The sequence below is a fragment of the Bombus huntii genome, chromosome 6, assembly GCF_024542735.1.
Source record: "Bombus huntii isolate Logan2020A chromosome 6, iyBomHunt1.1, whole genome shotgun sequence".
In the NCBI taxonomy this organism is placed as follows: Eukaryota; Metazoa; Arthropoda; class Insecta; order Hymenoptera; family Apidae; genus Bombus; species Bombus huntii.
In genome coordinates, this window is record NC_066243.1 from 10,773,705 (window position 1) to 10,787,065 (window position 13,361).

Below are 13,361 nucleotides of genomic sequence, written 5' to 3' on the forward strand. Positions count from 1 at the left end.
CGATGCTTGATTAAAGAAGAAAAATTTTTTTTATTCCTTCAAACACCGGTATGCTTCACTGTGAAATAAAAATAGGTGTTGATATTTTATAAATTTGGAAAATGATTTCATCTGACTGGTGTGATGCACGGTCATCAAATTACATACTTTGGGAAAGCTCTAAAATATCTACGTGAAAAATTTATTGAACTCGCATATACTTCTATTGATATTTATGTCATTAAATTCGAATCAAGATGTTTGACAAAATAATAAGGATATGAAATGCATATAAAACATACGGTACAAAAAAATGCAAATTATTAACGGTCGATGAACTTTATTATTAAAACTCGCTCGTGTCTCTCAAGTTTATTAAAAATGAAACTGTGCGTGGAACGTGATTCGACTAGAAGTAACCTTCACGTTCCATAGACGTTAATACAGCTCTGAGCGCATTGTCCACTTGTCACGGAGTAACTGTAGCGTAGAGCAATGCCAAGCAAACGCGTGCCTACTGTTATTTCGTGACGAGACGGCAACCTGATGTTGACTCGAGAATGCAGACGAAATGCAGCTCGAGACGTGCTCGCGAGGTCAAGTCGCCGGTCGCGACGCATAGGACAGAGAGACGTGGCCCAGTGGCGGAAGCTTCTCGTCAGGTGGTGCGTCTCAAGGAGTCGAGTGTCTCTATTCTGAAAGCGAATAAAGAAGTCAGAGGTACCGTTACGGCTACTTCTATCGCCGGACGTTAGCTCGTTCGTTTTCCCTACGGTGAATTTTCGTTCGCGTCCGTAGCCATGCGACCGAACAATAGGTTTTTGCGAGCGACTGTTCCATACACGCGCGTCTGTGCTCACATATACTTGAACAAACAACACAAAAAATAAGAACACCCAGATGGAAAGGCCCTTTGTTTTCCACGGTGCAGCCGGTTGCTTTTGCAGGGGCCAAGCTTTTCGACGAGAAAGGATCCTGTCTCGCCCAGGAACATCTTCCCTCCCTTTGTCCTCAGTGACATCTACGTTAAATCGGAAGAAACAAATAATTCCGTAGCTCGTCTGCGCCTCTGAATGTTCCCTATAATAGCATCCTTCGTCCTCTTTGGAATCATCAGATTAAAACGTTCGAATCGCGACATTGTTCACGAAGCGAGGAAACTTGGAAAGTTCGCCATGGAAATTTTCCAATCTCTCGGTTTCTCTTCTGCGAACGTCTGTTCCTTTGACAATCCTTTTGGTTGTAGTTCGTCGAACGACACGGAAGAGAAAACGGAGTCTCGAAACTCTTTCGCGAACAAAGTTCGAGAGTTGAATCAGCAGAAAGGCCTAGTAGTGACGTTCTAATTTCTATAAAACGCGGAATGCAATGGTCGACCGGGGGAATTGTGTAGGTATATACATAATCGAGGTAGAGCGTTTTCCTCCGAAATCCGGCGAGTCGGTATGTCAGGCCTTGGAAAATTTATTAACACCCCACGTTGGAGGCGTCGACGAAGGGGATCGCGAACAAAGTAACGTGACGGCGTTTCCAGTGGCGCAGAGGCGTCATCAGATAGAGATACGTCGGAAGTTCGCGTCGCTTCTGTCTATCTGTCGCAGCCAGACAATGCGAGATCCGACGACAGACGTGGCCGAACCGCGCCCCTTTCATGTACCACTGATTGATACCCTTGGTCCTGTCCGATGTGGGGTTGCGACGGTAATGTCGTCCTCGTTGCGAGTCCCGCCACATTATCAACGCCGACTGGAGATCCGCCGATTAACAGTCCTCTCCGATATCGTGTCGATCCTGTCGAAATTGTTCACAAGGAGCCTACATGGCCTGGATGCGCTTCTGGTCGCCATCCATGTACATGCTGCTGTCATAGAATTATGAAAATCACCATTTACATCGATCTCCTTATTACGATTCTTAAGAACAAATATTTCTTAAGAAGAAGAAGAAGAAAAAGAAGACGTGCTCCTGCCTCGCATGTTCGTTCTCAATTAAACATGTTTATAAAATGTTTATGATTCTCTCTTTTACTTGGTTTATGTTCTTCGAATTTAATCCCATGATGATATCCAAGCATTAATATATTCCTTCCGGAAATGTAGATCATATTTTATCAAAAGTAAATGAAGAATTACGCCGATCTTCGTATTTATTAGGAAACTGTGAATATGATAATTGTATAATGCAAGTGTTATTTAATATTGCTCGACCGTGATGATTGAATAAGGGTTTCTAAATTTTTATTTCTACCATACAACGTTTCACATTTTATCTCCGATTATCAATATTTATTTATAATTATCATTATTGATATGATTATCATTATTAATCAAACCCTTTTTTGAAAATTTTATTTCTTATAAAGATGGCGAGTACTTATATTCTAACTACAGGAACATTACTTCGTCGGATTATTATTATCAGTCGAAAAATTCGAGCAATATTACTACTTCACAAACATCTTCCGCAACAACCCCACGTATCACGAACCTCCGACAAAGACGCAATTTCCAAAGTACACGATGTGGCAGGGTTCGCGGCCGTTTGGTCACGAGATGACATCTCGTGCTCGCGTCAACAAGATTCACTGCCAGGCTACATTGTGTGGCTCGACCGCAAAATGACCCGCGTCAATCGCCGTCGGTCGCAAGAGCCGAAGCGTGAGACTACGCTCGATTCAGGCGACACGACGGTATGGCGCTCGCCGATACGCGGCAAGACAATCGCGCCCGTACGACCGGAATTTTTGATAAATGTCGTGTTTCGCCTCGGTTGCTCTAAGGAGGAAGGTGTTTCAAAGGAGATCACGTAGCTATAACGGGAGAATCGGGACCGGCGAGTTATACGTTGCCTCTTGTTAAGAGCAATGCTCGCAAAGCTACGATCAAAGGGAACATTCCTCCGAGGCAAGAATTCACGGAATTGCTTCCCGGACGCGGTGACAAGCGGAGTGTGACGATTCCGCGAGGAAATTAGCGGCTACGATACGTCGTCGACGATGATACGCCGACGTCGACGCTACATTTTGCGGCGCTGATACACACGTCGGCACGTGATGCTGCGAGCAAGAGAAGAATGCTGGGCTTCTCCGATTACTGGTTCAGAAAGACGACCGAGGGTCCCATAGAGAGAAGTTTATGGGTTCGAATTATTCTCGCTCCGAGAGTTTGACAGTTGATCGTGTTTTAGGAATTCTTTGTGGATCTTGATTAATTTAAACGAATTGCCATTCTTTTTCCTTCTGGATATAGTTAGAAAATATTCTGCAGGTAGTATTATTTTGTTTTGTGAGATTCAAGAAGGCGTTTGGTCTGTATCTGTTCAAGTGTTGGGTATTATTCACGATCAGTCGTTTTGTCCACATCTACATTTCAGTTTGGGGAATTCACAGGACGACTTGATAAATTTGCACATTATCGTTTCATAAGATTTGAGTGTGATTTATGAAGATTTATTTGACCGTATTTGGTCTAACATTGTGCATTACTTCCGACAGTTTTGAAAGTTTTGGTAATTGTGAATGAACTACGACTTCTATAAAGTGGTTGCAGAAAATTGTGCGGTCTTGTTTTCTGAGATTTGAGAATTATGTAAAAAGATGTCTTTTAGATTGTTCAAGATTTACGTATGACTGTTGATGAATAATTTTTGTCAACGTCTACGTTTACACTCGTGTAACCGTTGTTTAAACGTCGTAAGAATTTCCCGGGCGTCCACGGTGTATTCTCAAACATTAAAAAAGACCGAACGACCGTAGCGCAAATATGCGAATCCTCGAACATGAATGTTTTCGTGCGATTGTCTTGAGTGTAAAAACGAAGCCGAGAACGTACTTTGTGAAAAGTATAAAAACAGAAGGAAGACGCCCGAGAGATTGAGAGAGAAGTCTGTCAAATTGGATTTAAACCGTTGTAATCGCCTTACATCGGGAATGAAGCATTTAATTGCTTTACTGTCTTGATTTATCACAGTCTTTCCATCTAAAGCGATAAAAAGGTCTTTCAAGATTTTCTTCTTGAAAGAATAAAGTATAATTCCAATTTTAAACGTGACTCAATATAAGATGACGTGCAGCAAAACGTTCTTGCTATTGCAATAATTTTATTCCAGGAATATCTCTACTAATTAATCAGTGAACAGAGTAAAACCGTTTTTAGATTGCATTTAAAATTATTCATTGCATCTCTGAAAAGCATTTCAATATTACATTCTTAGAATGAAAGTTTTATTTTTCAATTGAATTTCACAAAATAACATGTAATAAAGTGTTAACATAATTGAAATGATTTTATTTCAAAAATATGTTCGCTATGTAATTAATCATCAGACAGGATAAATGCATCATTTTTGCATTACAATCTATTATTTATCGTTCCTTTAACATGATTAAAGTATTTAACAAACATTTTAACCAGCATTATTCAATTTCGGTCGCTGGACTGACAAAGATGTTTTTAGCACGTGTTACCAATAACTAAAGCAAATATGGAAATAACGACACGGGCCACGTTCACGTTAAAAATAAAGCAACGACCGGATATCGCTTTCCGGCCGTTCATAAATTATATCATCGAAGCGAAGAATGCAAATAGATGATAAGGGACCGAAACGGAGCGCGCTTTTTATACGATCTTCCCGAAGATTGCATACGTCAGTGAGAACATCCAGTACATAAATATTCAAGTCCCAGAGGGAGAGAAAAGGTATTATAACTACGGTGAATCTTCGTTTTCGTTTCTACCTTTCATTTCTCTCTTCTCTTTCCTCTTTTTCTTTTCTCCTTCTTTTCTTTTTTTATCATTTTCCATCTGTTTGCCGGTGTACCGAGTGAAACGAAGAGTAATTACGAAAGTAACTACGAGACTTTAAATACCCTCGAAGGATTCTTTTCGCCGAAGGGAGCTGCACGCGCAGATAAAAGAAGAAACTCTCCCCCTTGCAATTAAAGTATTTATTACCCGACAACGATGGCAGAAAACGAAGTAGGCGATGGATAACGCGTTGAAATAACACCGACTTACGACTTTTTCTCGTCGACGTTGATTTTAAATGCTAAACCGCCGCAAATATTGTCTTCGTCATCGACTGTATGGATTAAAGCGCGTAAGGAGAAACGGGCGGGCCTATCGTCAGACATAGCGGCGTAACCAATGCGATAGAAATTAAATTATATTGACATGCAATTTATAAATATCGACAGTTGCAGTATATTTGAAAATTATTGAAAATTATTTTCGATTATAGTTTTGCGATTTTATTCGAAATTTATGACCTAAAAATTATTGTAGATTAAACTTCTATGATATTAGATACCGAAAGTTTGTGATCGAATTGTAAGGATATCTTTATTAGATCTTTGAGAGGATTACGATATGGTTTTGTGTATAGAATTTCAAGAAGCAGGTTTTGCATTTCAGAGCTGGCGTAAGAAGCTCTTTGAGGAAACTATAAGGGAAGGTAATGTACGAGTAACCGAGTTTCCATTCACAGTGATCGATCAAAGTCCAGAGCAAGCACGTTCGAACCTCAACGCTTCTTGGCTTGGCTTTTAGTGTTTCGTATACATTATGATGATAATGTATCGCTCCATTTACGTCCGATACTTGGCTCATAATCCGGCGGGTTCAATGTCCAAGTATTCATAACCGACTCTATCAATCTATAACGTTGGTATTACCCTATTAATCATAATATCTTTACGACAAGAGTTTTGCATGCAGAATATTTTACGCTAATTTCACAAATTTCCTATTTTGTATTTTAAAAAGTATTTTGTATCTCATTTTAATAATATATCGCGGGATCGATTGGGATATCATTGGCGGATCAAAAATCCTCTTTAAATTTGTTATGCAAATTCGTAGACACCTATGTATCGACGTTACTTCCTGTCGTATTTAGATTCATAGGGGTTATATCACATCATCTACAATGATTTCGCTTCGTGTATGTGCGTCATGATATTATTACACATGGAAATCGAATAAATTTGGCCGGTGTCGATCAACGTTTTTGCAAGCATCGTCGAATAATTTACGTCGATGACATGCGACACGGGGTGAGATGCGATTCATAAAATCCACGACATCAACGCGATATTACAATTGAAATTCTATATTTCGTTGATCCGCATGATTTTTCGCCGGGTTGTCGACGATTCTCGCGTCCCAAGCGTCCTCGACTTGAACGCGCTTCACCGTGAAGATCTTCGGGGAATCTATTATCAGCGATAATCGCGTTGCGTTTGATTTACACGCTTGAAAATTTCTGCTCGATGACTGTTGGTTACGTGTCATCCGCAGCGGACGTGGATAATAATTGTACATTAACGAATAAACTGGAGGACATTTGCTGCAGCGACATTATTAAAATACGCGTTGAAGTGCAGAGAGGCTGTGCTTAGTATTTATGAAAAAGATATATAAATTGTTTTTTGTAGGGAAAATTAAAATCTCGAATTTCCTAGAAAAGCGAAGTGTATATTTGTTGGTAGCAAACTGGGTAGATTTTTGTAAGATTTCATGAAAGTAACAGAATCAGTTCTTTATAAAACGAAGGTAGTCTTTTATCAGAAAACAAACGTGTGACACTTTTTCTGTCGATGTATGGGAGAAGCAAACCAACGAAGCTTCTTCCTCCTGCAGACACAATGAGGTTCTTCCTTTCTTTCCTCCTGTTTCGTCCAATTTCTGATAAGTTTCGGTTTGCCCAAAGAGACGTTGAACGACTTTTTCAGAATGGAGGACGAAAGGTAAGGATGAATCTGTAAGATGATATTCATTGAAAGAATAAAGTCTCTGATAGTAGTATTAACTGCGTCTTTTTATCAAATTAAATTATTGGATTATTCTGTAGGCGATACAATTATTTTCGGAGCTGAATTTTATAAACGAGGAACAGCAAATTTAACATATCGATCGCTATGCAAATTTTGTTTTGTCTACAGCGTCAAGCCGGTCGCTTACTATCGCACATTATATTTGAATATATATACATATTAAAACATAAAAACATTGGAAACTGTTTAAACGTTTTTGGTACATTTAGCACTTTACGTTGTTAATGCACCATTGAAAATATTAAAAATTTCATAAAAGCGACTGTTCATTTCATTCAAATGTTTCAATTAATTCTCGTATCACTATATTGCTGTGACGTGACGTGATAAATAAAACTGAGAAAATGATTCAAAATTTTTGTCTGCCAGCATATGAACTGAAGAAGCTGCATTACTCACCAGGTGTATTACATATATAGAACCTGAAACATATTTTTCTATCCTTTAAAAGAAGACGTGGCAGACAAGCAGCGCACGATACAATTCCAAACTTTACATTCACGGAACTTCCATTCCCTCGACACATTCATCTCGCAGGTTGGTTGCGCGCGAAAGACGTCCAACGGGGGAAAAAGAAGGACTTCCGTTTCAATTCGGGCTATTTACGAACCCTGCTTCGTGCACGGTGGAACCACGTCGGACAGAGGTAATACGGACCGACGCTGGCCCATCTAACCATCTCGTAACGCGCGGCTCATACATCACCATCTGAAGTATCCGGTATTATTCCCGCGCGCGCACCGAGCACGCAATATCCTGGACCGTGACAACAAAGTAAATACCGTATACGTGAACCGACAGAACGGAATAGAAATTTCGACGTGAAAATACGCGAGCCATCCGCCGGCCGCTGCGCCGTTTCGATTTTCGTTTCGTTGTTACGTTGTCGTTCCATGAAAACAACGGCCTCGAAATCGTCCACAGGACGATCGTTTTCATTTCTACACGCTACGATAATTCGATACCGTTAGTTTCGTTGATATAGAGATCAAAACTTACGCAGTAGCGAGTTGGTGGCGGACTGAATGATAATTCTGCAATCTTCTCAGATTCTGGAATCACACCACCCTTCACATTTTCCGATATATCAGTGATCACGTTATAATAGGTTGGATCTGGTAAAAATTATATTTGTGTAATTTGTCACAATAATAGATTTAATGGTCATCTCATTAAGTACCAATGAATTTTATTATCCCGATACATTTCTCTGTTACTTGACAAGACAATAATTTACGTTTCCCTAACTATATTTTAGTAATGTTTGTAAAATTTACACAACTTTCGAACGTTGTTTTGTTACTTGGTTCTTAATGGGTTAAAAATAATTTTGCTAGAATTTTTGACATTGATTTAACGTATATACCTGGCATATCTTTGATGTCACGCGGACTTTTCGGCAGTCGTTTGCTGCGAGTCCCGAAGGGAGGAGCTAATCGGGGACAGAGGAAATCACATTTATCACGATTTGCCTTGAAAGCCGTTAAGACCTCGTAAGCGCCGGAATCGGGAGCTGTCTATAAATATTGAATAATAAGGGTCCGTGATTTTTGGAATCAGGGAGGGTGTCGATTAGATTTATACGTAAGTCACATCGTTTCGAATGCTATTCCATCTTCATCTACGGGAGGACATATATATATATATATACGTATAAAGAGATCAATTCTCAATAATTCACCCAGAAGTATCGTTCGTTTTAAAGGTACAGAAATATAGAATAGAAGAATTTCCCGATAATCGTCCGATAATGTAAAGGTTTTCACGGGCACTTGCTCGCGAAAGCTGGCATTTCTTCGTCGAGTTATCTTTACCATTGCCCCATAATCGATTACACTCGAATCACCAAGCATAAATTCATTTCCTGTCAGTATTTGATCAGTGTTCGTCAATTAAGCACCGTCGGTCTTCTTCACGATAATTCGATCGAACGACAACGAACGATCTCTCGAGATTCAGAAATGAATACTAAAGGTCGATACTAGCGACGTTCCGCGTTTCAAGGGTGGGTCGACATACCAGGCCAGGGATTGGCTCGAATTTCCGGCTCAACGAGCCGGAAGTGATTTCTCTGGGCTACGTCGGCCACGCGCCTCTACGTGGAAATGACCTGCAGAGTGTGGCAGAACGTCATTTCCGCCGCTGTCGAGTTACGACGCTTCCCTACGTTATGTAAATACCGTCGTCCCTGAATCTCAACGACATCGTCACCCTCCTTCCACTCCGACATCCTTATCCGACGATCGTAAGAATTCGCGACGACACCTTCTTCCTGCGTTTTATCGCCCTGTCGCGATAATCTCGTACGACAAAAGCGACATATAACTTCTGGTCCGTATAAAACGAACCTGCTTCCCTTCCAAAATCCACTTTTATCGAGATTCACGCGAAATTTATTAAAATTTAGCGTAAATTCCTCCGATCTGTTTGTCGAATACTATGATGCGTACTGCGTACATACACCCTCGTCCACGAATATTAGGACAGTTAGAAAAATTGAAGCAAGCGTGAAAAATCATTAGGAAACCTATCAGAACTGTAACAAACCCATAAATTCAATATGATAATAAGTTCAGTAATTTAATTACTAAAATAATTATTTCCTTTTCATCACATCAACCATCTCTTTCGATCATTATAAATTAAGAATAAATAAGTTTTCGTGTAGCTCTTTACATGATATTCGTAAGATTTGATCGTGAGGTTGTTAGGTCCTATAGATACATCCACACATAACATAAATCTTCGTATGTCAAAAAAAAATGTTGAAAAGTTTTTTTATATAGTGGACTTGATAGTTCTATCAAATATAAAAAATAAATAAATGAAAGAAAATTATCGGCAGTATTGTTCTTCGTATCGCTCTTTGTATCTCGTTAAATTCCAGGAATTTGCAGGTGCGATCGTGGAGATTCTAATCTCAGTCCGATACTTCCTCTAAACGTAATTGCGAGCCAAGTGGACGGACCGGAAACCGCAAGCTACTTCTTCGATCCGAGCGCATAGTGGCTCCGAAAAACGATGTTTAATGAAATTTCTGCGTGTCAACTTGTCAAACGCGAACTTCGTGCCGCTCAAAAGGCGAGGCTCACAGAAGGATTCCACCTTTCAGTGTGGAGGAACGCGGCTACTTCAAAGGAGACGGTTGCGACAGAGGCAGGAACACGCGTTGTTCCGGCTATGTCTCGTCCTATCTTGGCCTATCTGCGGCTACACCGTCGTACCAGCATTCGACGGTCTCTCGATTAACGGGCAAATTGGATCCTGGTCTCGAACCGCCCCGGGTACAGATGCATCGCTTCGATCCACCGCCATTAATTTCACCTCGACCTCTCCTGATTACCTTGCGCTTCGAGGATTACCTGGACCTTGGCTGGTTCATGGATTTCCGGCAACGAACGAAAGAATCCCCTGAATTTGGTCTGACCGCAGACTTATTGTGACTATTCGCTCTCGAAGCGCACACTACGATCTCATTAAAGCAATTGCTCCGTTCCTGGTTAACATTTTCAATCTGAAAGTGCTTGGTCCTTTCTGATGTCTGACTCAACTTTGATAAAGCGAGTTTTGGTCTTCTTTTTCGATGGCGACGACACGTGGGTGGAGGGTGAGTTATGGTAGAGTTTCTTGGAAGGGTTGTTGGTTTCTTCTTTTGTTCATTTTTTTCTTAGAGATGGTTGGGGACGGTTTATGAAGAAGGATGTCGGTTTAGTAGGTGTTGTTGAGTATTTTTTAATATCATAATTGTTTGGGGAATTTGGTTTTGCCAGTTCACGTGGTTTGGCTGAGTGAATGTAATGGTGGTGACATCTGTGTTTGCTATCGCGTTGAGTACAGAAAGGACTGGATTAAATCTGACATCGTTTGGTTTAGATTCAATATGATACTATTCATTGAGTTTCTTTCACGATTGTCATAGTTTTGTAATTATCATTGTGTAACTACTTTGTTACGAGTTATATTAACGGATGAAGTTAGTAAGACTTAGAAAATAGAGAATCTTTACCTTTTCGATTTTAGGGAATCTCTGTGTTTTAGATTTGAAAGCAGCATGATAAACAGCACTCTTCTTTTCTTCAGTTTTCTCTGGAGAACACGCATTATTATAATCCTCTTCGTTTGGATAGGAAATTGTCTCGAGATAAATCCGTGGCTGCAGCTGTCTTAAATAAGCGTACCGGTAACGCTTCTCTGACTCGTATGCCAAGTTACCGACTTTCGAATGGTAATCGCTGGGTCCTAAAACAGAAACGCGCTTCCTCGATAAGATGCTAACAATTTCGACGAGTGACTGAGTCGAAAACATAACAGAAATAATAATAATAAATAAATTTTATAGTAATGAATAAATAACAATGAATAAATTTTTAATGGAAAAATGTTTTACCTGGCCCAGTGTCGTCAGAAATTTTTGGGAAACGACCAACACAGGTGCCAAATGGCGCAGGGTAAATGGAGCCTGTACATTTTATTCGAACAGGAGAATCGTATTTACCTGGACCAGGTACATTTGATTCCGCTTTATCTTCGAATCTCTGTAATAAAGTATACATTTCTATAACTCGAAAATCTTCTGATAAAATTGTTTCCAAAAAACGAACCTTAGCAGTTTGACCAAAAGGGGGTGGTTCTGTGACATAAGGGTCACACTTGCAATCGATCTTGAAGAATTTCTCGAAATTGCCCTTTACGTTATACGCATTTGGGGCTGGAAAATTCTATATTTATTTGAAAATTCTATAAAATTAAAATTCTATAAAAGTGTACTCCAAACATCACAATTGGCGAAGTATTTCAAAAACATACTTCAATATAATTTTATGTCCATATGATATTACCTCTCGGGCTTTTTTTCTGCACATTGTATCAAGGAAACGAGGCTGCCAAGAACTCATCCTCTTCGCTTCTCTTACTTTTTCATCTTGTGCTTGCGCGGCTGTTTTCTTCGCTTCGTGTTCGTAATCTCCAGGGCCTGGTGTCAGTGAGGGCGGAAGCTCGATTCTCCCTGTCATTCTGCTCCAAAAGTTTCCTTTGTAGAGCAATGTGGTGGCATTTGCTTCCTAAAAATTATATATTTTCTTTTTGAATATTTTTTTTATTCTACAAATTGCTTTATTTGGCTCGTGAACTTGTAAAGGAAAATGCAGAGATTCTTACTCCTCGTGGGACGTTGTAAAAAAAAGTTGTTTTTTTTCTGAGGGGAGGGTTCTTTACTAAGCTTCCATTTTCGTTGATACTGTACGCCGTGTAATTTTTGTCTGGAATTGATGTAGGATTTGGAATAATCGAACGAGGAGGTCGAGTTAGCCATAGCTGCAATTTATTATCAAAATAAAATGAATACACAATACACAAGATTCACAATGCACAAGACATACAAAGATACACAAGTTTAGAAACTAAATAAATATGTTACTTTTCCTGCAGGTCCTCTCCAGGTGCCAGGATGACATCTTATTTTTCGTGACTTAATTAAATCTGCAGCTACGTGATAATCCACTGGACCTGGTCCTTCGGGTATCTTTTCCTTAAATCTAGCATCTGTAAAATCGATGCTGACTCCGCCCTGTAATTTATCATTCTTTCATCACAAAGACTTAGCTGAATTCAATCTCGATAGATTTAATTTTTAGAAACTACGTTCTGGTATATGTCGTTGAGGTTCTTTTATATTGTACGTGCCAGGCCCTGGTAATCGTTCGGCATTTCTCGATATAGCAATAGTTCTCCTTTTTGATCCAGAGAGAAAGGGATAGCAATCAGCTGTGGAAATAATTTCATGTCATAACTTAGGATTTTGAAACACCGTGAATTACTTTTAATTATAGTACCAAGATGCCTTTTAGGCTCTGGCAAGTCCGATACATCGTAAGTTCCAGGTCCAATTTTAGGCGGTGTCTGAGTAATTAATTTTGGAAATCTTTTTGTTCTATCGTGTGCCATTCCCTCATAACTTTAAGAAAAAATATATACAGCGATGATGAAGTAGAAATTGTAACCTAATTAGCTGCACGTGTGGAACGCGTATGAACTGCGCTGAAAGTCGATCGAATCCAGTCAATCGAAATTTTTAATTCTCTAATGGAGTCCGATTATTCATTTTACTCCGTCAAGAATTCCACATATTTTAAAGATCCACTTGCTTTCGCTAATGAATCATCTTGGTGCAAGAAACATTATATTTGTTTGCAATAATTGTAACGGACGATGTATTCGCGCCCGAAGGACGCTGTTTTCACTTCTTTAACCTACTTTTTTACAACGTTCGCCTTGCATAAATTTTCGGTCAGGTCAGTTAATAATTTCGTTCTCGTTACGCGAAACCCATTAACGTTTTGACGCCGAAGTAAGAGATTATCGTTTGCATCAAATTGAAAACGATTCGCGGGCGCGCTTGCAATGAAAGTGAAGGGTTCTACGATGAACGACTTGAGTGTTTTGCAAGTTATATCTCTTATATTGCATCATTCAAGGAATGTTGCGTATCAGCGATCATAAGGAATTGTCATTCCATATAACATCGATTTCTTTTTTAAAAACCCAGTTC

The 13,361-nt window shown here is 39.6% G+C and overlaps 1 protein-coding gene across 1 annotated transcript; it reads right to left on the reverse strand.

The window, feature by feature from the left end:
- Window positions 1–7,762: 7,762 nt before the first annotated feature.
- On the reverse strand, window positions 7,763–12,757 carry LOC126866812 (sperm-tail PG-rich repeat-containing protein 2-like). Its single transcript, XM_050620768.1, has 10 exons — window positions 12,646–12,757; window positions 12,455–12,577; window positions 12,231–12,355; window positions 12,029–12,127; window positions 11,653–11,874; window positions 11,416–11,532; window positions 11,202–11,349; window positions 10,821–11,053; window positions 8,181–8,331; window positions 7,763–7,929 (listed from the first exon to the last, which is right to left on the reverse strand). Exons 1-10 carry the CDS (start codon window positions 12,755–12,757, stop codon window positions 7,763–7,765), a joined length of 1,497 nt encoding a protein of 498 aa, XP_050476725.1.
- Window positions 12,758–13,361: the final 604 nt, after the last annotated feature.